This window comes from Parasteatoda tepidariorum, chromosome X1, assembly GCF_043381705.1.
Source record: "Parasteatoda tepidariorum isolate YZ-2023 chromosome X1, CAS_Ptep_4.0, whole genome shotgun sequence".
Taxonomy (NCBI): domain Eukaryota; kingdom Metazoa; phylum Arthropoda; class Arachnida; order Araneae; family Theridiidae; genus Parasteatoda; species Parasteatoda tepidariorum.
This window is the reverse complement of record NC_092214.1, coordinates 12,263,247-12,290,152: the sequence shown is the minus strand read 5'-3', so window position 1 is coordinate 12,290,152 and position 26,906 is coordinate 12,263,247. Positions and strand designations below refer to the sequence as shown.

At 27.7% G+C, this 26,906-nt stretch overlaps 1 protein-coding gene across 2 annotated transcripts in view; it reads right to left on the bottom strand.

Annotated features, from left to right (window-relative positions):
* Positions 1-26,906, bottom strand: part of LOC107454134 (aryl hydrocarbon receptor) — a 150,416-nt gene that overhangs the window by 94,225 nt on the left and 29,285 nt on the right. For both annotated transcript variants that reach the window (XM_016071206.3, XM_016071205.3), the window contains exon 2: positions 21,880-22,070. In XM_016071206.3, the coding sequence (XP_015926692.1) occupies positions 21,880-22,070 (191 nt within the window). The remainder of the gene's footprint in view (positions 1-21,879; positions 22,071-26,906) is intronic.

The window sequence follows — 26,906 nt, the reverse complement described above, 5'->3', positions numbered from 1 at the left end:
TTCGCAAGACATTTTTAACATTTGTATACTTTTTCCTAACTATTAAATTGGCAACAAAAATTATTGAATGAATAAAAATAGTAAAGAATTCTTACAAGCTTTCAACTTTTTTCACATCATATTAATAAATAAATAGACAATGAAAAATGCTATAAATGTCAGTTAATTAAATAGTAAAAGAATACAAAATATTTAATTCTAAATTGACAAGACATTCTTTGAAAGAAACGCGCTTAAAAGCAGCAGAAGTTTTAAAAGAAAGAATAAATATAGCAATAAAGAAAACGAAGGAAATAAAAATGAAGATATGACCACCGAAGAAGACGTCTCCAGGGGGTACCGGCCTCGGAAAGCATAAAACAAAACCTCTTCTATAGAGAGAGAGGCAAAATTAAATGCCAAAAGTAACTCTCTCAGTACCCCGAAGGCTTTGTATAAGTCCAGAAAAAAATACACGAAATACATAAAACCAATTCAGAAAAGAAATTCAATCAAAAACTTAAGAAAATAAAAACTCACATTAAACCGGTCAAACAGCGATTTCACAAGCAAACTAAATGCAAAGGAAACACTTAAAACAAAAGAAAACAACGTCCTCTATTAAAATGCGCAGATTGAAAAAAAGAAGTAAAAGAGAAGATTACGTAACAAATTAATATAATGCTTAACTGGGGCTGCTCAGTTAAGACTTGAATTGCGCCATGTTAAAAGAAATAAAAATCTAGTATTCTTCAATCATTTTCTTAATCAAAAAATTAACATTACAAAAGTTTAAAGGAAAATCATTATTACTCAAATTATTCAAAACATTATTCACAGCCTCCTGAAAACTTTCAACGTAATTGCAAATATTTTTAATCCTAGCCAATTGTGAAGAAACTAAATTTTAAAAAATTTTGTTACACAGATTAATAATAAAGTTGCAGAAAAAAAATTGCTTTAAATTTAAAAGCTTTCCTTTTATCAAAAACACCAATTTTGATTATTCTATCAACAATATCAATTTTAAAATCTAAATGTTCAACATTTAAGCAATTCTCATTAGTTTTCTTCAAAACCAAATCTTTAGGATAAATACTATAAATAAAATTAAAATTATCACAATTAAACGAAATCAAATCATCAATATATCTAAAAGCTTTAAATTCATTATACTCAAGAAATTTAGCTTCAAAAAAATGCAAAAAAATATTAGCGAAAGCACCAGAAAAGGAATTACCTTGTGGAATTCCAATAATTTGTTTATAAAAATCCAAACCAATTAAAAGAACATTCTCAAAAAGATTAAACCTGCATAAATCCAACCAATAAGACTTATCAATTTTCTCATTAAATAAATACTTATCAAAAATTTTGCTACGAATTTCAATAATCTGTGCATGTGGTATACTTGTATACAAATTTTCAAAATCAAAAGTACTAATGTTAGAAATATCATTATTATTGATATAATCCAAAACTTCAACATTACTATCTATAACAATATTTTTCTCTTTTTTAATTTTAAGTAAAATAATTTTCAGAAAATTTAAAAACTTTTTACTAATATCAGAATTGTAACAATTAGTACCAAATGCAATAAACCTAAATTTAATCAGACTTTTATGAAATTTAACAATAGAAAATAAATGTGGAAATGTAATCCTATTTAACCTAAATTTTAATTTTTTACTAAATGCAATAATTCTTCTTTCAATAACTTTCTAATCTTCTTTTAATTTTAAATAAGTATTATTTGCGTAATATTCTCCAATAATCAATTTTTTAAAAAAAATATTTACACATAATACAAAAATTATTTGATGCTTTATCAACAACAGTAACAATAAATTTATCTCTAAGAATTTTAATATTTCTAGACAAATCATAATCAATAATAGTACCACTAGGATATGAACTAAAACTGGTATTAAATAAATTAAATTTAGCTTTTTCAATAATTTTAGCTTTCCACTCTGAAAAACCCTCAATGGATCAATGATATTTTCTGGAAATTTTTGCTATAAAAAAATCAAGATCCTTTTTAATGGATAAAATAAAATCTTCATTTTTCATTTTAAATCTTGTCCTAAATTTTGAACCTTTACTTAAAATATTTATTAAATCTTGATCTCCAACAATCTCTAAATTTCCCGTAATAATATGCCCATAATCTTTATCAATATATTGAGAAAAATCCTTATCATTACAATAACAATCAAATTTAGAAATGCAATTTAAATTTCGACTTAAAAAATTATAATTACATACCTTTTTTCCAAGCGTAGAAGAATATTTATAAGAAGCTGAAACCTTAATTTGCTTTAAAGGAAAAAATTCAGAAATACCATGTATAACCTGTGGCAACTTAGCAATTACAAATTTTTTAACATGAAAATTAATCATACAAGAAGCCTTTTTAACATTAGAATCCTTATTAAAGAAAAAAAAACTGTTTTACTAACACCAAGTTTTGATTTAATCAAATCCAAAACAATAAATTTAATAAGTTCAGTATCAAATTTAATTTTAGAACCAAAATTAATAAGGAAATTTTTAAGAACTTTATTTTTAAAACCAAAAATATAATTTCTAATGTTATAAATATTATTCAGATTAACAGGTAGGTTACAAATATTCGAAAAATCATCAAAATCAATAATTTTACCTTTACCTTTTCCACTACCTCTTTTATTCCTATACTTTGAATCAAAAACACTAGGAAAATTAAAAACTTTAAATTTATCATAAATACAATAATCTTCAGTATTAACATTACCTTCCCAATTAAATTTACTATTTAATCCATATGGAAAAGCAGACTTAAGACTACTTATGTAAATGTTTTCTAAATCAAGTCTATTATCTAAATTTTCCATAAAATCTAAAATAAAAAGAGTAACATTATCAAAATCATGAAATTGAAAATGCAAAATTTCATAATCAGTAGAACAATTACTATTATTAAAATTTTTTATATCAGATCTGTGGGAATTAATCCGTTTATGAAATTCAAGACCTGTTTGACCAACATAACACAAATTACAGCAATTGCACTGAATTAAATAAATAATATTAAAACATTTAGAAAAAAATACATTGGAATGGCTACAGATTGACAGATTGGTTTTATGTATTCCATGTATTTTTTCTTGGACTTATACAAAACCTTCGGGGTACTGAGAGAGTTACTTTTGGAATTTAATTTTGCCTCTCTCTCAATAGAAAAGGTTTTGTTTTATGGCTTCCGAGGCAAGTACCCCCTGAAGACATCGGCTTCGGAAGTCATATTTTTTATTTCCTTCGTTTTCTTTATTGCTATATCAGTTAATTGAAGTTATATTAACTGAAAGCTTAATTATGTTAAATTTTTCATATGATTATGATAAATTTTATCATGAAACAAATAGGATGCATTGATTTTTCAGCTCATATGACTTAATTAAAATTGGTAAAGCATTATGCTTATTATTTCTTTTTAATAATACTACTTATATCAATAGAGTAACATTTACTCCAATTTTTAATTAACTTTTATGCATTTTAAAAACTAGCTGTTACAGATGTAAATAACTAAGACCCAGAATGCCCAAAAACTGATTTCCTATAATTCTTATTATATGCGATTCCTGCAAAATTAAAATAAAATATGTTTGAATATAAATAAGATTACGAATAGTCAGGGAACTGTTCAATCATACATTTAAAAAAATCCATTGTCTAGAGTAGCACACACAACACTTACAAGAAAGACTCAATATTTAATCTTATTATTAAGATCTTGAAACATAATACCATGGAAATTTGATATTATTTTAATATGATTAATTTAAACCATACTTTGGTTCAAAATAAGCATAATAAAAATTATAATACATTGTAATAAAAAATTATTAATTTAAAGAATGAGAATTAATTTGATAGTATATAAGGTTGCAGAGAATTAAAACAAAATATGGTATTATAGATGATCTAAAATTTCAAACAATGTATGATGTTAATTTACATATTAGCTATTGAAATACACAGACTGTAAATAAATAAAAGATTAAAATAAATTATTTGCAATTAAGAATAAACAATTATCCAAATTATATTGACTAATGTATACAGTAAAACAATTTTTCAGAATAGTTACTAAGTACGAGAAATTCAATTGCAAATATTACTTATTTTTCAACTACTATACCAATCAATTATAAATATACTTAATATTTCAACTGGCTACCCACTTCTTGTTGACAACACAAAATAATTCATAAATGGCCACATCATGAAAGCACATTACCAACCTACATTTTAGAGTGACTCTATGCAAAAATTTAAGTATGAATGATTTGAAGTAACTTTTGACCATTTTAGTTTCAATAGAATAGTTTTTAAACAGTTCAGCTCGTAACTTTGTCAAAAGGTTAACATTTAAATTTATTATCATGACAAAGCATATATAAGGCTTTAAACAAATAAAATTTGAGCGTAAAGCTAAAAATTGAACTATTCAGTGGCTAAACTCAGAAGTAAAAATATTGAAACATTTAAATTTGCATATACTTTTTACATTAATTAAAATCTTAGAAGCATTCAGTTTTTTTGTACAATTAATATGTAACTACAATATAAAAACTTACAAAAAGTTTTCACTAATTCAGTTTATTACACACTGAATATCTTTATATACACCGCATCGCTTTTATGCACAAAGATAAGAATATACTGAATTCAGGGCTGCCAACTACTATGCTTTTTGAAAAACGTTTTATTAAGAGATTGATAATTAAAACTGAAATTTTCAGAATTCTGGGAATTTTGCAAACATCTTAAAAGCATGACCGCCACTTCCTGCCCCCCTCCCCCGAGAGAAATTTAAAAAAAAACATTAAAGATGAGGACCAATTTAAAGAGTATAACTTGCAGCCAACCCGGCAAATCTCCACTAGTCCTTCCTTTTTTTAAAAAAATAATAAATAAAATTTGCAAGCTTAAGATCTCTTAGGCATCTTGAGAGTTGTAGCTGGTGCAACGGATCCCGACACTGAATTATCCCTAAATGTAGATTTATAAAGGACAAAATAACTATTGAATCAGTAATATCAAACTTTTAAGTATCAACTGCTTTGTTTTTAAAATATTATTTTAGTTTTAGTGAAACTTCAGGATACCAACAGTTAATGAAATATAATTAAAATTACATGCTTCGAAATTTTTAAAATAAAATTAAGCATTAAAAATAACAAAAGAATTTGTGATTAATACAATATATAATGCAAAGTTTACAAAAATTATGTACAACTAAACAAATAATTAATTCGTTAATAACGGTGTTATTAATAAGAATTTAAGTAAATAACATGTGGACAAAGCATTTCGATTAAAGTCTCATTAAGAAACCCAGGAAAAAAGCATTGAAAATACTTTCTTCTCATGCAGTGGAGTCGGTATAAATCGTCACCCTAGCATGCACATGCAGTAATAATTCAAGAATGTAATATATGTCTTGATTACTTAAAATATAAATACTACTCAAGCATACGTTTATTTTAACATTTTTGTAACTAACAAAGATGTAAATAAAAGCAAGAAATAAAAGAAAAATACACTTACTAAAATATAACGCCATTCTTTCCAAGATGCTCGATGCTTCCATGATGTCAAGTTTTGAATGTAAACAAGTCGAAGAAATGTGATTGGATTTAAGTCCAGGCTAGACTGAGAAACGGAAAGAACTGGAAACATTTTACGAATTCGGAGTGTGGGTAGCTTGATATAGATTTAACGAACGACTAAAAGTCGATTCTCGTCTTTTGCGTCAATCCCTTTCCAAATTATTAGACGCACTATAAGATTCTATGTGAATTATCAGGTGATAATATACATTGTTTTTACGGGTTATTTATTTGTTTGCATTTGAGTAATAACTGGCTAACATTGAAATGCAATACGTAAAAAATAAATACAAATAGGAAGCATCCCCTAGGCAAAAACCCTTTACATGTATGTTTAAATATAAAAGTATTGTATACAAACTTGTGCAAAACATGTCATTATTAAAAAACTGAAGTGCGTCTAATAATTTGGTCTAATTATTATAATATAATAACTGATATAATAAATTTTCTATATTTATATAATGTATCGTCTAGTTTATCCAATCGTAAAATTTATATTATATATCGTCTAACTAAACCAATTGATATACGAAAAAGTGCAGTCACGTAAAAAAAAACTGTATAGTATCATCTGATAATTAAGACATAATCCTCTAGTGAGTCTGATAATTTGGACAGGGACTCACAACTTAAATAATTTACAACATATCAACGTCAATGGCTCCTTTCTAGATAACATAAATAATTTCTTAGAAAAAAAAGAAAATTTTTATAACGATAATTCATAGAAATCGAAACTGAATGCGTATGTCGGCATTCTCTTCCCGGAACGGATCGACGGCTAAACGTGACAACCTCGAGATTTTTTTAGTTCGCTAAGCCCAAGGGGTATTTTCAGCTACAATCATCACCCCATTCCTCATCCATCAGAGATTTTTAGGAAGGAAGATAAACTAATGATTCAACGATTCTTACGAAATATTTTAAATTATTTTTTCTATAAAGAGCATGATTTTTTTCATTTTCGTCATTGTCCAAGTCAATACTTTATAGAATTTATTACTACTGCTAATAAAAGCTAACAATTTCAATTATAATTACAGATCTCTTAAAAAATGGAATTTTTTTTGTCGTTTTGTTAAAAAAAGAAAGAGTTAATTAACGAGCAAGCTATTTTATCATAAAAACGGATTCGCAAAATTTCTTATTTAAAAAACGAACAGGTAACAATTTTTTTTTTTTAGTGAGAAATGAACCTTCTTCGTAAATTTTATAAATATTTTTTTTTTTTAAAAAATGAGCCGTTCAAAAACTTTTTCTTTAGAAAAACGGACCCTTCACAAATATGTGTTTTCACAGTTCATCCTTCTTTTGTAAAGCTAAAGTAGATTTAACATCTTGAAACCAATATATAGAACAACATTTGTTACAATATGTTATCCCTTTAAAAAAATAATTCTTTTAAGATTTTTTTATACCTTTACGAAGTGTATATAAAAATATTATTAAATGTACTCTCATGGGTCGGAACAACAATGAAGGAAAGATAAGAACAGTTTATGGCATATATTATTAAAGTTTAGTGCTTTCATGATTAAAATGTGAAGAAAACACCAATATGCAAACATTTTGTAATAATTAAATTTAACTAAAAAGTTATTTAATTTAAAAACAACTTTCTCCTAATCTGATAAGTGGCTTAAAATTTGGAGTAAATACATTTTACCATCGTCATCGAACGATGTTAGATTACGGAATTTGTGAACTTGTTTAAATGAAAAGGCAATTTATACTCAATTTTTTATTATAGTATGTGTTCACATCTAGCCGTACCGTTAATATTGAGAAATCAGTTTATTTATTTCAACTTTTTCATTTGGTAGCACATCAAGTTCTGCACTTCAAATAATCTTTCTTTATGGCTTTTATGAGCATCGAAAAGACAAATTATAGAGTTAAAATTTGCATTATCTGTCTAGACACATAATCGTAATTTTTATGGTTTTTACATCCAATCGCATCTTTGTATAATTGACGTAATTTTCCGTTTACACATAATCGTATTTAGACTCTTTTAGACAGCACAAGAATTATTCTTAAATTAAACTCTACTTATTATCTTGAAGCACAGTTAGAAATTTCTCTGTAAAAGTGGTTAAATAACAATTTATTGAATGGTTATTTTACCATATTTAATCATAACATTCAAATAACCATAAATAAAATGGTAATCAAACTTTTAAGTTTGAGAAAAACTGTTTTTTAATTGCTTTCACCTAATATGGTTAAACAACCAGAATTTCTTCGCACCAATTATAAACACCTAATGAAGCTACTGCTGCAAAATGATTCAGTGGCGAAGGGGTGCATTAAAAAAAAATAAGCCGTATTTATTAACAATCAAATTTAATAAACAATAAATCAATATGATACGAAATGGGGCTCGTCAATTAGCCATCTAGTTCAATCCATTGCCTGCCTCATAAATGATTAATGAATTATTGTGACTGATTACAACACCTTTTTTTGGTCAGGCAGAAATTCATAACAGTAGTTCTTTGCAACTATCAACGAAAAGCTCCTATGTCTAGTTAATTTCTTTTACGTTTTCGAAAAATGCTAATTGTAAATGGTTAAAAAACCGTATAGTTTTCCATTCATGGTTTTATAACCATACCTTTTATAATTGGTTTTAAAACCATAAAGGAAAAAAATTTCCTTTACATAAACTTTATGGTTAATTGGATGGACAGACAGTAATTTTACTGTAATTTTGGAATGAAAATTTTAACAGTGCATAGAAATTGAATCACATCAACTGCTTATATTAAAAAGAGCTGTATCAAATTAATTTTTTATTAAATTCGATTAAGGGAATGAAAAACGAATAAATTTTAATAAAATATATTTCGGCAGTCGTGAATTCAAAAATTTATGATGAATTGTTTATATTTAATATAATGTTGCACTTTTAAATAATCTAGAATCTCCAGTTGGTGATGCGAAATATGGTGTGATTTTTAATAATTTTGAAAAATATTTATTTAGAAAATCAATTCATTTTATATATCAAATTGAGTGTTTTATTACTTTAATTTTATCGCCTTGCGTAACATTTTGTTTCAACTTAAAAAGTAGACAAGGAAATGCAGAAAAAATTATTCTAATTTGAGAAAGAAAAAAAAATGAAGAGAGTTTATGGTAAGAAAGAAAAACTTATTTTAATTAGATGAGGTGTTATGCAAAAATGAAGAGAAAGATAAGGCTATATTCGTACATTATTGGGTAATAATAAAAAAAAATGCCATAAAATAATTGTTTAGTCAAATGTTTATTTTTACACTGTAAAAACTGTGGCGTGATCCAAATTTTTACAAAATGTTTTTTGACTCGCTTAAATGGATGTAAAGATATGACAAAATACATAAAAAGTAAAATTGAGATTAAGGAACGCATTTTTGTTCAAACCATCTATCCAGATTGAGGCAATATCTGGAGGGGCCGTCGAAAGAAAAGGGTATTTAATTTCATAACAGAATTTATAGTTAGTGCCAATTCATTAGAACGTTTAAAGTTGAGTGATTAAAAATCAAATTACGTATACGATCACACTTATCTTATTCTCTTTTTATGTTAGTGTATAAAAATGATTAAAAAAAGTATTTTAAACATATTTATTCAACTATTAAAGTATTTTCTGTTTTTCCCCCCTTCAATATTTTAGTAATAAAATGCCCTTTTCTTATATGTGCATATTCGACTTATTTCTGACGGTGGTTCTATCGATTATTAACAGGTGGCAGCACAATAAGAGGCGCTAGTCTAGATGATAGGAATGCAGTGATTTAGAGCTATAAAGTTTATATTTTTATTTAAGGTTTTAAAAAATCATTTAAATTATAGTGAATATGCAATGAGGAGAAAAAAAATGATTAAAAATTGTGGATGAGAATGACTATAGATGCTCCTTGTGTAAGAAAACAAAAATATTTCAAAATGAACTTTATGAGTTGTTGTTATAAATACATAATTATAAAACACAGATCAGTATAAATCACTTTAAAAAAGGAAACATATTTGTCACTTTTTTAGTAAAAATGTGATAGAAATTTAATCACATAGCGAAACTAATCATCAATATTTATTCTTATAACTATTCAAAAAATTTTTATTCATATAATTGTGACAATTCATTAAAGCAAATTCTAAAATAATACATTAGCAGATTACTTAGTGCGCAGATCACAGTTCTGCGCACAAATGATAACTTTTTTTTTCTTAAGTAAAAAACGAACTATATCGTTCTGTCAAGAACTATATCGTTAGGAATAAAGAAAATAAGTGTTTAAAAATATTCTATATTGTATTGGTTCTACAGTTTCAACTGGATTGCAAACTACGAAAAGAAAAAAACTCGGTATGTTATAAAAAAAGGATTGACGTCTTGGATGATGTCAAAAATTGAATGAAAAATCAAATGGATATTTTATTTAAGTAAAAAATATATTGCATATGTAGTGAATACATGTGATTGCCCGAAATCAAGAGAATGTTGACCGGTGTATGTCAACAATCACATAGTCACTTTGTTGAATGTTTGTTATATCCGAATTGATATTATTTTATTTATTCGATATTTTAATATCTGCTGAGTATAGATTAGGAGAAACATCAGTCTGTGGAGTACCGGGCAGTGGCACTGAATCTTAAAAAAACATTGATGTAGGACATACCGGGCAGTTCTCCGTTCAACTTTCAATATTCACACTGACACTCCCTTTCAGCGCCACCTTTGTTTATTTTGATTTTTATTCTTCTTTTTATTTTATATATTTTAATTTTATAGTCGTCATTAAACAGCCGACTCTATTTATTAGTTTATGACGATCAATGTTCAACTCCGTAGCCTTGAAATTTTAGAAAGAACTAACCCGCATTTGCGTTAAAGGAAGAGTGAAACTAGGAAATCCTCCCACGATTAGATTAACCGCAAGAGGACTCTAACCCATGATCCATCTACCACTGAGGATATTTTACGTCAGCACTGTGGTCGTTGCGAGCTGGGTGCGGAGTTAGAATCAGCCAGCCATCGCTTGAATCTGGGTCACAGCATTGGGAGGCGAGCGCTCTATCCCCTGAACCGCCACAGATTGTTTTTACGTGTTTGCACTTGTTTGCGTTCATGCATCAATTGATTAAATTAGGCGATATACATCAGAAATTATATTGTAATAATTGGATGCAATTATTAGACGCACTGTAGTCTTTAAATAATTACACGTTTCGCACGAGTTTATATGCTATACTCATATATTTAAACATATATGTAATGGGTTTTTATGTACTTTCTATCTGTATTTATTTTTAAAGAATTGTATTACAATGATAACCAATTGATACACCAACGTAAACAAGAACCAAACCGATTTCAGAAATGTAAAAACAATAAAGATGTATAGTATCACCTGATAATTAAGATTTTACATCGAATCTTATACCGAGTTACGTTTAAAAATTCCGAGATACGTTGACTCAAAAATCGGTATTCATTTGCTGACTACAGTAAAATGGATCTCGATTTTACCATATTTTGGCATTTTAACAAGATCCAAATATCAGTTGAAGGTTGCACCAAAAGTAGGTGTTTTGAAGAAACAAAATACAGATTTTTCATTTTTTTCTTCTTTTATAATGGCAGAGGAAAGTTTTACCATTATTAGGTATTTTTAAAGAGCACAAATGCAAGCCAAGTTTGCTATTTACCGTAACAAAACTATTTACTGGAAATAGTTTATTTTGTGATATACCTCTAACCATTTTATACAGCCAACCAAATTAAAAATTCACCATAAAAGAACTGAACTGTAATTAATATAAATACGACATTTACCTACTTAAATGAGTTAATACTTGAAACAACATGAATTTAAAGTCTCGAAACACCGAGACCGAGTTATAAAAAAAACATGGCGTCGTAAAGAAATGTCATTCAGTTTACAGTCACCCTCAAAGTTGCATGCTTTTTACCAAATCTTGGTGCAGTCAGTTGCACCATAGAAGTATTTCTCTATCATACTTCACAATTTATGATGTAACTAAAATAAAATAATCTTCTATTTAACTAAACTTTGGGATATAAAGAAACTTTGCACCAAATACTGGTTAAAGATTCACCGATTTTTTTTTACTGAGTTTTTTTACCGAGTTTTTTTACTGACAGCGTCTAATAATTTGGCCAGGGACTGTATTATCAATGACCAATATCAGATATTGGTCAAATGCTTCCAATGACTTTTCATTATTCAGCCTTTTATGGCAACTTTTGATTCTATGTCAACTGAATTTGTATTAAAATAGCTTGAATACTAGAACTAACAAAGCTTTCATTTCAATGATAAAGAATTAGACGCTAAACATTTATTATTTTGAGGATGATTGACTTTCTCCACGTGTTTTCTAAAGTGTATTTGTAAATCAGTTGAAACACGCAATAATTTAATGTGCGTGACCTTTATATTAAACAGATGGCACACACGCGGTCTTTACGTAAATATTCTTCACACAACAGCTATTTTTACTAACAAGGAAGGTGTTCAATTCAGATCAAGGTTTTTTACCATCAGAATACCCTCCAATTTTAATTAGAAATTAAAATTTATCAAATATTTAGTCTACTTTTATTCGCAGCGTTTATTTTATTTGAAACAACATTACCCCGAGCTTAAAGAATAATAAATATAAAATGTAAATATAAAGGAATTTTAAAAACTTTATGTGAGTAACCACATGTGAAATATTTTTACAAGTAAATTACATGCTTAATATGTTGTTTTTGCAAAGTAAAATTCGGTTTAACTTAACTCCTTTTACTGTTTGCTATAAATTTAGGGTAATTTGGAAGGAATATGTAATGAATAAGTTTCTTTAAATGAATAACCAAATGTGAATTATTTAAAGTTATATTCATATACCTATATCCATACGCTTTCAATTTTAATAAATTCGAAAAAAAATTAATAATTATAAATTAAAAATTATGAAGCAAATCTTATTTAATCTACCTTTATTCACCTATCCGTGTTTATTTCATTTAAAATAAGTTTATCCCGAGCTTAAAAAATAATAGATATAAAACATAAAGCGAAAGCAGACCATTTCAAAAAACCTTATGTAACACGTCTAAAGAAAGTCAGCAGACATGAATTATTTTTACAAGTATATTACATGCTTAACATGTTATTTTTGTAAAGTAAAACTCGTTTTAAATTAACTCCTTTATTTTTTTGTTATAAATTTGTGGTGATTTGGAAGGGATATGTAATAAATAAGTTTCTTTAAATAGTTATATTCATATACGTAGATCCATACGCTTACAATTTTAATAAATTCGAAAAAAAATTAGTAATTACAAATTAAAATTTATGAAACAAACTTCATTTAATCTACTTTTATTCACCTATCCGAGTTTATTTTATTTCAAATAAATTTATCCAGAGCTTAAAGAATAATAAATAAAAATTTAATAAAATTTATAATAAAAATGCAAAATTAAAAATAAATATTGTAATATAAAAATAATAAAATTATTAGTGAAAATTACAATATAAAAATAAAATAATAAATAAATATTATAATACAAAAAAAAATTAAATAAAAAAATCATAAGAAAATATTATAATACAAAAATATTAACATTTATAGAATTTACTTATAAAGTTCATGATTATTCAAAAATTTGTGTTACCATTGAAAATTGCTATGATTAGTCACTTACTCCCACTTTTAAAATATTGAACGTGAGCAAACAACTATAACAATGCTTATTGACGTGAAAAGTTGCGAAAATTATAACGTGAAATTGAACGTGAGAAAGCTTTTTTATTTGTTGCAATAAAGCGATTAAAAGAGAAAAAGCTTATTTTATCAATTAGCTATTTATATAATATTCAAATTTTCAATAAATTCTCGGAAAATATTCAAATTATTTCGAAATAAATCTTAATTTTAATTTACCGTGAATGACCGAAATCAAAAGAGTTTCGACTTGAACCGGTGAATGTCAACAATCATTTTCGGTGAATGTTCGTAATATTTGTTATATTCCATTTTATATTAATTTATTAGTTAATATTATATTTACTTGATATTTTAATATCTGCTAAGGATAGATTGGGAGAAACATCAGTGTTCGGATAACCGGTTCAATGCACAGTGGAATTTGACCGTAAAAAATGCTGACATTGGCATTAATGAAGGGCATACCGGGCAGAACCTTAAAAAATATTGATGTATGGCATACTGGGCAAATATATACTAACTAGATCTAGTACATATTTTGGACATTTACAAAAGCGACAACATTCCCCAGTGGAAGTCACCAACCACCGGTCATTTACAATAACATATATATGTACGATTAGAGTAATTCATTTAAAACAACATATTATAGCAAACCAAAAAAATTTATTTATTACCAAAAAAATTTGTACAAGATCATTCCAAGAAATAGAGATAGATATCTGACACGCACGTTTATAAACATCTTATGACAAAAAGAGTTTTAAGGGAATATTCTAGAACTATTACAAACGAGGCGTAGCGTTTCCAATGATCCGAATAAATTTGGTTTTGCAGTTAACATTTCAATAGTTCGATCAAAGATGTGGCACATTGAATGAAAGATTTTTGGTTTTGAAATTAACATTTCAATAGATTGATCAAAAATGAGACGCATTAAATGTATGATTTTCGGTTTTGAAGTTAACATTTCAATAGTTAAATTTTAAAAATGTGACTCATTAAATGTATAATTTAAGTAATTGTCACTATATACATAATTGTGTTCGCATGCTAATTATAAATAATTTTCATTACTTTTAAAGAACCGGAGTCAGGTTTGATAAATGCCATCGTATCAGGAAAGCGTGCATATTATCTTACTCTATTGTCAAGTAACATTTGTCGATATCGTGCCGTGCCAGGAAAATGTGACCTACCAATGACGTGACGGTCACGCCACCATGGTCACCTCACTCTCTAGCATCCAATGGAACCCTGACTCTACAGCACAGTGATGAAATATTTACTTAACAGATTGTTTAATAAAATCACTCAAAAAATTGATAGGTAAAAAAGAATTATTTATCAATGTTTTAAGACTCTTAATTCGCATTCATTTCTATCGAAACTGCTTGAATGTTAAAAACAAACTGAGAAAAAAAGTATGGTTAAAACTACAAGAATATGATACCGTGATTCTGGCTCTATGGGAAGCTCGATATAGTTTTTACCGAAGCACTATGATAAGGATTTTGGTAAAATTAACAATAAAATATTGTTTCATAATATGCGTTAAAATATGATATAGCACTATTAGAACATGGCATATTTATTCGGTTAAATTCATTTTTAACATGTTCATCATGGCACTATTGGAACATGGAATATTTATTCGGTTAAATTCATTTTTAATATGTGTGGTAGTAAAAACTATAATTTTAAAAAATAGAATTTTTGGTAAACTGTCACAATATGAATGATTTAAATACCATATATTTCGATTTTATTCCTGAATTATGTTTTTTTTTTTTTACCATAAAGGTCTTCATACTGCACGGTAATTTTACCAGAACTTCTTTCTCCGTACTATTCTCAAAATGAAAAGGTGAATACCTCGAATAATTTTTAATCTATAATGATCAGATTTTCACGCACTAGAACTAACTTGAAGTATGTTAATTAATTAGCACAAGAAGTATGTTAAGTTAAGAAACCAGACACAAAAACGTATTTTTTCTGAATATACATACTTTGTACAACGGATTTGTGATCTTAAAAATGGGGGGGGGGGGGAAGACGCAATTTGGAAAAAAAGGATAACAATAGTTCTAGCAGTTGAAAATTTATACCATTTTTTACTTTGAAATATATACTTTAAAATTATATAAAAGTTTATGATGTTCATTACAATTAAAAGATTTTTCAACTAGTGTTAAATAATATTCCTTCAAATGTAATTCCTTAATATAATTCCTTCAACTGATATTTGGAGCTAGTGAAAATTCCAAAATATAGCAAAATTGAGCTTCATTTCACGTAGCCAGCAAATGAATACCGATTTTTGGTGCCAGTTGGCTGGGAAATTTTAACAATGTAGTTGTGGACTATTCGGATATATATTTTAGTAGCAATTTTGCAACACCCAAATATGCGTATTTAAAATCAAAATTTTGCCTGTAAGAGATCTACATTTTCCAGTTAATATATTACGAAAAAAAAATTTTTTTTGAGGAACAAATTTTAGGGATAAAAATGATATAAAGTATAAAAAATTTCAAATAAATGGTGCAGAAGGTATGATCTCTTCTTATTGATCTGAAAAAGTTGTGTTTAAAGAGAATGGTGAAAAATGTGCAAATAAGGGAGTTTGTGCAAGGGGCAAAAATTACAGTGATAATTACCGTAGAATAACTGAATCACTAATTAAATAAACATTACTGTAAAATTTACGCTGTAATATTTTACGGTAAAAAATTGATTTTGCGGTAAAATGGATTTCACAGATGATGCTCCCAAAGTGCCGGTACTTACAGTGTAGCAATATTCCAAAAGCTCTCCACAAATCATAATTTGAGGTCAAATAATTGAAAATATTAATCAAGAATGATTGAATTCATCGTGTTAATGATTCAATGCATATATTAGCAATTATAAAATTGTCAAATATTTTAATTTTTAGGTCTTTATGTACAATGTATCGTCCTAATATTGTAATAACTAAGATGCATTCAAATATTTCTTTTGTATTAGAAGCATTAAATTTACCTCTCGATTAAACAATATCTTTATCTGGTCCCGAAAAAATGTTTGAACTGTTTATCCTCCTGATACAACATTCGGTACAATTTTATCACATAAAAATAAGATCTGTTTGTATGCTTTTACAAAGCGTTTCTCTGTGGATTGTTGTTTACCCAAGACTTTGATGGTTTATGTTAGTTTCAGTGCGATTCATGATGGTTCAACATCATTTGATGGTCACCATCATCCAACATTTTTCATCATGCGTTCATGGGTGCCAGTAAACTTCCATCACTCCATGATGAAAAATGTTACTTTAATACTATGATGCTTAACCATCAAGAGAAATTTGATTCTCACTGATCAACAATCCGTGAAGGTCCAAGATGGTTCCAACTATACATTTATATGATGGTTTAATTGCAATTCCTGTTGGTTCTTGGGAATATACCATCAAAACAATTTGTTTGGCCCATTATAAATCCGTCCGAATTCTTAAATTGGGATGATGATTGTTCATGATCATTCCAACATTTCATTTCTTGGAAATTATGAAAGAAATTTCTGATGGTTTAACATGAACAAACCATCAAAGCAAGTTGCTATTATTTGACCATCATAAATCAGTCCAAATTCCTACTTTGGAGTGATGGTTACTTATGTTGGTCCATCAAAAAAATATAATGATTCATGATGGAATTATTGATGATTACTATCAAGATTATGTTTGTCCATCAATAGAAAACCATCAAAAAGTTTGACTTGAGTATAAAGAAAGGTTAGAAATTTAAAGTAAAATTTTCTTAATTTATTATTTAAGTCTAGTGAATTTTGTTTCATCACCAAAATGTGAAGAAGTACGCTATAAAAATATCATAGAATATGCAAAAATTGTAAACATTTAAACTTATCATTTTTTTTGTAATAAATATTAAAAAAATATAAAATAGTGTAAAAAAATTAAACAAATTTGATAGATTTTTGTATTTACGAATTTACTTTCTTTAACCCTCTTTCAGCCAAAGTGTGGCGTAACACTGTGACGTATATTTTTCGCAAATTATATTTTTCTGCTTTTGTCAAGGGTTCTGAAGACATCCATAAATTATTAGTAATTCAATTGGAATAAATAATTTCTGTTGAGAAATTTTTAAACTGTTCGCATTTTTTAACTTAAAACGGTTATTAACAGATGAAATTTTTTGAAAATTTTTAACTATTCCTTTTGAGATTTATCATATGTTTTTATGAGTTGCAAGTCAGTAAATAAAAAAACAATAAAACAAATTTCATAAAAAACTAAATGGTTTGTTCTATGATTTGGTGAATGGTGCCTATACGCGGCGTTTTATTTCTTATATAAAATCTAATTTTTCATGTACGAAATTTTTTGTGTGTCCTAATGAATGTAACGTAAACATATTTCAATGAAAATAATTCTACATTTTATAAAATTTCTATGCTTGGCCTAAAATGGGCGAAGTAAAAGCTGAATTTTCTACTATTATTTAATTCTCAGTCACACGAATAGCAGAAAAATATTTGCACCATATGAAAAACATAAATCATGATAAAAAAGAATAAGCGTTAGAAGATATAATCCAGAAAGAAACCCTAAATTGAACAAATAAAAGAGGGTTCGTTGAACTGACACTTCAAAGGATTGGGGGTGTTCTATCAAATAAATCATGATTGACATATCATCCAACAAATCAATTGAGAGATCATTTCTCTTATCATAGCATTCTCTGTCTTGTTTAAATGGAGGAATCACATATTTTCATTAAATCTATTCTCCATTACATTCGATTTAATTTTATCTCATGAATAACTTTTTGAACTTTTTTTCTTAAAGTTATATTTTTTAAGTCATTATTTATTTAATTTTTTTTTTGCGTGCCTTCACAAAGCGATTGTCTATGAATTTACTTTCGAGGGTTTTTGATGACAATTAAAAATTATGAGAAAGATTCAAGTAACTATTGAGATTATAAGTGCATTTTATTTCGCAATCAAAATATAAGGAACTATATTTTTCTAAGTGATTATTATTATTTTTATTATTTTCTGCATGCCTTCACAAATCGATTGTCTATAATTTTACTCTCGTGGATTTTTAAAGACAATTACAAATTATAAGAAAGATTCAAGTAGCCATTGAGATTATAAGCGTATTTTATTTCGAAACCAAAATAATCTCATATTTTAAAATTTCAAATGATGTAAAAACTCAAAATTTATCTTTTTTTCTGTAATAATTATATGTAATAAGTAAAAAATATATTTGCGAAGCAAATGTTGCCACAATGAAACTTTAGGCAAAAGTTTTATATAATAATTATATGTAATAACTAAGAAATTTAACTAAAATTAAGTAATTGAATTGTTTTTCTAAACTATTTTATTCCATTTCTATTCTTTTAAAACTTTCATAAGCCAGTTTTGTGAAAAATATATTATTTTGTTCTCACTATAAATTTTTATAGTGGTTATAAATTATAAATTGTTGCCTGGACAGTTATTTTATCAAAATGTATTTATTTAAAAAAAAATTCTGGAGTACTACTACATCTCAATAATTAAGATTTTTTGTAATTGATGAAGTATCATTTATAATTCCTGATAAGAAATAAAGCCTGTGTTTTTAATACCGTTCATTTTACGCGTAAATTTTAGAGACAGTACCCGAAAACAATTGAAGGGGGTAAATTTAAGAATTATTTTCCGTAAATTTATGATATGTAATTTATGTAAATTATTATCTGTAAATTTATGAATTTTGCTTATGATTTAAACTACTTATTTTGTACAACGATTCAACAATGTGCAAAACAATAATTCAATCATTCTTAAATTTTTAGAAAATCCCACGAGTGTTTAAAAATTTCTTATAATATTTATTGAATGTTGAGTTTGTACCCCTTTGACCGAAAGTGGGTTAAATTTGATAAATTTTTGTATTTATGAATTTGCTTTCTTAAGAGCAAAGTAAAAGCCGAAATTTTCTACCGTTATTTAATTTTCATTCACAGGAATATACATAGCAGAAAAATATCTGCACCTTTTAAAAAATATAAATCATCATAAGAGAGAAGTCCATCACCAAACTGTTTGAACTTTGAAAACTTCTGAAGTTGTTCGTACTTGGAAACATTTTGAAGTATTTCAGACTTAATTATATTTTCAAACTGACTTCTGTTTTGAAAAATTCTAAAGTTTTTTGAGCTTAGAAGTTCAAACAGTTTGAAAATATTACAAAGTCTAGAATACCACAAAATATTTCTAAGTACAAACAACTTCAGAATTTTTCAAAGTTCAAACAACATGAAATTATTTCTAAGTTCAAAAACCTTCAGAAATTTTCCAAGTTCAAGAAACTTCAGAATCTTTCTAAGTACAAACAGTTTGATATGTATTTTAGGCTTAGTAATATTTCAAACAGTTTGGACTTTGAAATATTTTTATGTTGTTTGAAATTTAAAAAATTCGAAGTTTTTTGAACTTGGTAAATTTCTGAAGTTGTTTGTACTTAGAAATATTTTGAGGTATTTTAGATTTAGGAATATTTTTCAACTCTTTTGACATTAAAAAATTCCGAAGTATTTTGTACTCAGAATTATTTTCATGCTGTTTGAACTTAGAAAAATTCTGCAGTTGCTTGTACTTTGAAATATTTACAAGTATTTTAGGCTTAGTAATATTTTCAAGTTGTTTGGACTTTAAAAAATTCTAAAGTTTTTTGAACATAGAAATAATTTTATGTTGTTTCGACTCTGAAAAATTCTGAAGTTTTTGAGCTTAGATATATATTGAATTATAGGCTTAGTAATTAGCTTAGCTCGAACTGTCTGGACTTAGAAAAATTCCGAATTCTTTTGTACTTAAAAATATTTTGGAGTATTTAAACTTAGTAATATTTTCAAACTTTTTTGCTTTCGAAAAATTCTGAAGTTGTTTGAACTTAGAAATAATTTCATGTTGTTTGAACTTTGAAAAATTCTGAAGTTTGTAATTAGAAATATTTTGAGGTATTCTAGATTTTCAAACTGTTTGAACTTCGAGAAATTTTGAAGGTTTTTGTACTTAGAAATATTTTCATGTTGTTTGAACTTTAAAAAAAACTGAAGTTTTTTTAACTTGATAAATTACCACACATTTAGTAAAAATTAAAAAAATTTGAAGTAAATTTAACCAAATTTTATCACATAATATAAAACTCTATTTTATTGTTAATTTGACCAATATCATTTGCAAAGCACTTTGGTAAAAATTAGCGAGCTTTTTGGTCTTCCCATAGAGTAGTGGTTCCTAACTCGATCTAGATCACTCCCTCTTTTTTTCTTTTTAAACCATCGTTGAACAGGCGACCCAATTTTTGTGGTTCAACTCAAAAGTGCTTAAGCCTTGTAATATTTAACCTAATCCAGAAGACAAGGGAACTCTTGGATCAAGTATGGGGAGAATTTGCCCTCATGGAGGATTTTTTGTAAGAACTAACAAGAATTTGCATTACATGGGAAAGAAAACCAAGAAAACCTCCCTTGTTTAGACTGACGTTGAGGGAATTCTAACTCATGATCCGTCAACCATCACTGGGGATATTTTACGTCAGCACTGCGGTCGTTGCAAGCCGATCTTGGAATTCACGTCGTCCTGCTTGAATTCGAACCCGGTGTACCTCATTTGAAGGTGAAGGCTCTATTACTTGAGCCATCACAGCTCTCTAGATGTTGTTTGGTTCCCCCCCCCCTTAAATATTGGCTGCAACCTATTGCCCTTTTCTCCCTCTCCCTTTCTTATTTTTTTTTTAGCCTAAAAAACCACGAGTAGTCGTTATAAGCATACTGAATTGAAAAAAAAAGAAAGAAGGAAAGAAAGAAAAGAAGAAAAAAAAGAAAAATTAATTTTTTTACGCTTTTTTCTTTTCGTTATTTTTTCAAATATATTTGAAGATACAAGATATACAATATATTTGAAGGAAATTAACTAAAATAGGACTATATATATTTTTTAATAAGAATCTTAGAGAAATAATAGTGTTGCTAATTGAAATTTAAAAACTATGTTGTTCATCTTTACTATGACTTTCTTGCGCTTTCAATTGAAACATGAATGTTCGTCAGAGGTCCGCTTTCAAGCAAGTGTTCAACCTATTTCTTTGTTCTGAGAGGATCGGGAAAAAAGATCTCTGTTCAATCCAAAATATGACGAAAAAGTTCAGAAACTTAAATTTTTTTAAAAGTTTATTTAAATTAATATTTTTTGTAATTCGCTGTTCTTTGTTTGAACTCAAAACGATAGGTTTCGTATGCATTTTAAATTTCGATATTCGCTAGCTTTTTATCAATATTTTTATTTATTTTCTTTTTAATACTCATCATCCCCTTGAAGAGTAAAATGCCCCACTTGGGGACAATCTCCCCCAAGTAGGAGATTAGTCCATGGCATAGAGCCAGAGTAGTTTTGACTCTTTGTGTAAAATAAATTGACTTACCTTGAAAATAACTTTTTGTTCTGAGATAACTAACACTGAGACGAAGTATAGATAACTTGTCTAATTTTGAAAGAACACTCTGCTCAAATGGAAGAAGGTTTGCGAGTGTATCCAATTCTGCATTCAATCTTTCTCGATGCCTTTTACTAGGATTTGATTTAGTTTGGCCATCTTTTGGAGGGACACGGACACTAAAAAAGAGATTTCCTTCTTACAAATCAAGAAATAAAATACTCTCAAATCACTAATCAAAATAAAATGGAAATGTTTGATGTTTTTAATCTGTGGCGTAACTACTACTACAGTTATTAAGCATCAGTTCACTACTATATAAGACATGCTAATTCGATTCAATGTTGGGGTTCCTTTTTATAGAAGCAGGTTGGCATCACTCTTATCCCCGCTAATCATAATTTCTTCCGATTTTTCATTGCTTTCATTACACTATGAATAATATTCATCTAAATATAATAAAAAACTCTTAATGTATACTTTTTTTTTATCTAGAATTCATGCAATTCAAATACTTTGATGTAAGAAATGAAGATAATTTGCAGACTTTATCTCTAGAACTACTAAACGGATTTTAATGAAATTTGATATGTACATACATTAACGCAATCTAAAACAAATAGCCATTCAACAATTGTAATACACACGCATGATCGCACTTGTTGCAGTCGGAAGGTATAAAACAGCATTTGCAGAATAAACAAGACAATAGGGTCCCTTCTTAGAGATATACAGTGTGATTTCATACTTGAAATAAGGCAGTTTATCATTTCCTGTGGCAATTTTATACCTCCAACGCACGATCATGCGTGTGTATTACAACTGTTGAATGGTTATTTGTTTTGCATTGTATGTACATATCACTAAAATCGGAACAGAAGTTCTAGAGATAATCAATTCTCTTCATTCCTTACACCAGTGTATAATAATTTCTATAATTATTTTATGGCACATATTTCGCCAGTATTTAATAATGTTTTTTTACAAAATCATTTATTTAATTTCAACTACAAACATAAAAAAAACATGAATAAATATTCTATGTATTTATTTATAAAATCAGTTTTATTGATGGAGGAAAAAGTTTTAAAGAGACAAGGGATCCCATTAAATTACCCGTTCCCATACTCTGTCAAGGGATTCAAAAGGTTTTTCCTCGTAAAATTTTCGATTTTTCGAAAACAATATATGCTAAGACCTGTTTCATTCTAAACAAATTGACACTAAGTATAATATAATGCTTAAAAGGTTTCCGAAATTACAGCAAAAATACTGAAACAGAAAATAATACATACTATTTTTTATATTGGAATGGTATTTCGTTTGAAATTAATAATCTAATATTTCGTCTTCACAAATGTTTTTCTCGAGGCAAATTTTTTCACCTGGTGAGCATGATTACTCGACAGTTGGTAATTCGTTTGAATTAAGCATATTGTTTAAATTCATGCTAGCACTTGAATATTGGTACACGTTTTAGAGTCATAATATTTCTTTAAAATAAAAATCCAAAAATTAAGAGTATATTTTACTATCTATTAAAAGATATTTCAAGTTTATAACGTAATTCTTATGACTTTTGTATGTGCAAGACGTCATAGTATCTTTCATTTTCTTTAATATTAACCTGTAAAAAAATTATAAAAGTTTTTCACATTGTTTCACAGAACTGTTTTCATTAAAGATAAGTTATAGATAATCAGTAAAATGATTGATGCGGTGAAATGACCTTTACGAGATTTCACCGCATTCATAGAATATGCGGTATTTTATAGATGTGAATAAACGATTGACTTCCACCGAGGAATGTTGACAATCACCCAAATATATACTAGGTTTAGTTAAGTCTGTATATGATGTTTTTCAAAGTTCAGTGCTGATATGCATTTAACCGAACTTTCTCTTAATCTGCCCCCCGTAGATATTAAAATATCGAATATTAATAGCAAAAATATCAATTAATAAATTAATATCAAATCGGATATAACAAATATTTCGGACATTCTCTTGATTTTGGTCATACACGGTGACATACATAATGTAAAACAGAAACTAGGGAAGTAAGTGCTGAAGATGTTTATACAAACAAATAATTTCATAGTTGATAGTAAATAAAGTATTAATTATAATAGTACTAAAATTATTTGAGATTCTGGTTAGAGATAAGTAAACTGACAAATAACAGACTACACAGTATTATTTTTTTTAAAAAATGATTTGCCTTCAAAATATTAATAATAAAAGCAGACTTACTCTAAACTGCAAAATATTATCGTGTGTTTTAACACCAAAATGGTGGCTACTACTATATACTTTTTTTTATATTATAACCATCGTTGAACAGCTGACCCAATTTTTGAGTTTACGACTACTAATGTTTAACTCTGTAGCCTTATAATTTTGAACCTAATCCAGAAAACAAAGGAACTTTTGGATCAAGTATTGGGAAAAAATTGCCTTCGTGGAGGACTTTTTGATGGAATTAACCCACATTTGCGTTGCATTGAGAGGAAGACCACGAGAAACTCCCACGGTGAGCCTGGCGGTAAGAGGACACAAACCGCCAGTTTCGGTATTCAGTAACAGATTTATTAAAAAGATTTTTACGAGACAATATAAAATAAGAATCATTATTCTAAGTTGCATATATTCACTAATTGTTAAAATGAATTTTGTTTGTTAATCAATAATACGTAGCACAAAGAGAGTATTGAGACGAATACGAGCTAAGCATTATAGAAGCTGAATTAACACACTATAAAATCATTTGATATAATTTACAGAGACTTAAAAATTAAAATGTCCTTATGACACAACTAAAAACATACATATTTAAACAAGGACATTGGTTGATGTATAGCAGTATTGAAGACAATGACAAACTCGAAACATTCTACATTGTAAAAAACTCTGTAAATCTTTAACCAGTATTTAGTGCAAAGTTTCTTTACATCCAAAGCTTAGTTAAATATAAGACCATTTCATTTTAGTTACATCATAAATTGTGAAGTATGATAGAGAAATACTTCCATAGTGCAATTGACTGCACCAAAGTTTGATAAAAGACATAAAACTTTGACGGTGACTGCAAACTGAACAATATTTGTTTACGACACCATGGTTTCTTTACAACTCGGTCTCGGTGTTTCGGGACGACTCATTTGTGTTGTTTTAAGACTCATTTTTTTAGGTAAATGCTTTATTTCCATTAATTAGAGTTCTTTTTTTCATGCTGAATTTTCAAATTTAGTTGACTGTATAAACTGGTTAGGTCATAAAATAACCTACTTCTGGTAAATAGTTCTGTTACGGTAAATAGCAACCTTGACTTGTTTTTGATCGCTTTAAAAATACATTATAATGGTGAAAATTTTCTCTGCTTTTATATATTAAAAAAAAAGGAACGAATACAAATCGGTATTTCATTTCCTCAAAACACCGACTTTTGGTGCAACCTTTAACTGATATTTGGAGCTAGTGAAGATACAAAAATATGGCAAAATTGAGCTCCATTTGATGTAGGCCGTAAATGAATACCTCTTTTTGGTGCCACGTGGCTCGGATTTTTTAACAGTGTAAAGATGATATAAAAATAGCCTCCACATATGTGTTTTCGGAGAAAAAACGTTTGATGGAAATTGATTGTAAGTGTTTTAGAATTAAATGCAACCTTTAAATTTTATATGAAAATTTAAATTGATGTTAACTTGAAGAAAAAAAAAGTGTTACTCAGCATTAGAGAGAGAGAGAGAGTACACACTACCTTTTAAGAATTTCAGAAATCTCCTTCTCAAAAGATGTATTAATACTTTAAAATGCTATACCCAAAGTTGTTCATGAACATAAAAAATTTCGAAGTAATCAAATTTTTAATTTTTGCTCAGCCAAAAGAACGTTTCAAAAGCGTTCTAAGTCCTTTGTACTCTGAAATCAAATAAATATTTACCAATTGATCTCAAAATTAAACTATATTTAAGATGACATTTTTTATTTGCATAGGTTTGTTACATTTCATATCATACGAGGGCTGTTTTTCAAGTACGGGCCGTTTGAAAATAAAAACCAAACGAAAGAAAATTTTCATGAAGCAAATTCATTATTTGATTCTATATACGCTTCTCCTTTTTTTTCAAAATAATTGACAAGTTTGCTTAAACACTTATCATACCATACAACTAGATTTAGAATACCCTTTTCATAGTAACTGCTCCGATAACTATGAGGTCACGGCCATCTTTCTCATCGTTGTACTGCCAAAATGATGTTGGAAACATCGGAAAAGATGAAAATAACTTAGTCTGGGCTGTATTGAGGGGTGGTCCAAAACTTCCCAGCCAAAAGAGTTCAATAAAGCTCGGGACTGAACAAAATTTCGTGTCAACATGTCAGCCTTCGTAAACTTCACAAATCTGCCGGTGTAGCAGACAGGTTTTTTGGCGACTAGAAACCTCATAGGCTGTGAGCGATTTGCTAAACGTGACCATTTTAAAGACACAGAACCCGTACAGGTTACCTACACAACTGTAACTGAGTTCCCAAGGAATGCCGAGACACGTCACAAGCATTCGTTGTGACGCACGCGTCACCTATTAGCATATATGGCAACGTTACTTTTAAAAAGTAACGAGTAAAAGTACAAGTATTTTTAAAAAAAGTAACGAGTAAAAAGTAAAAAGTTCTCAGTTTAAAAAGTAACGAGTAAAAAGTACAAGTAAAAGTACAAGTACTAAACAAAAAAAGTAACGATTTAAAAGTACATTTCGAGGAAATCGAAAATTCAAAGTAACCTAAAATTTTATAGAATAATTTTCTTATGTTCTTTAATGTTTTTGCAAAATTATTGTTATTTATTTAATTATTTTTAATTTTGAAAGTTATGGATATTAATTTATTTTTAAATTCGGAGGAATATTATAATATAGTGCAATTGCTGTTTATTTTTAAAAATTTAATTTTTTTAATTATAATTTTACAGTGTTGAGCATAATCTTGTATGTCTTTACAAAAACCTCATC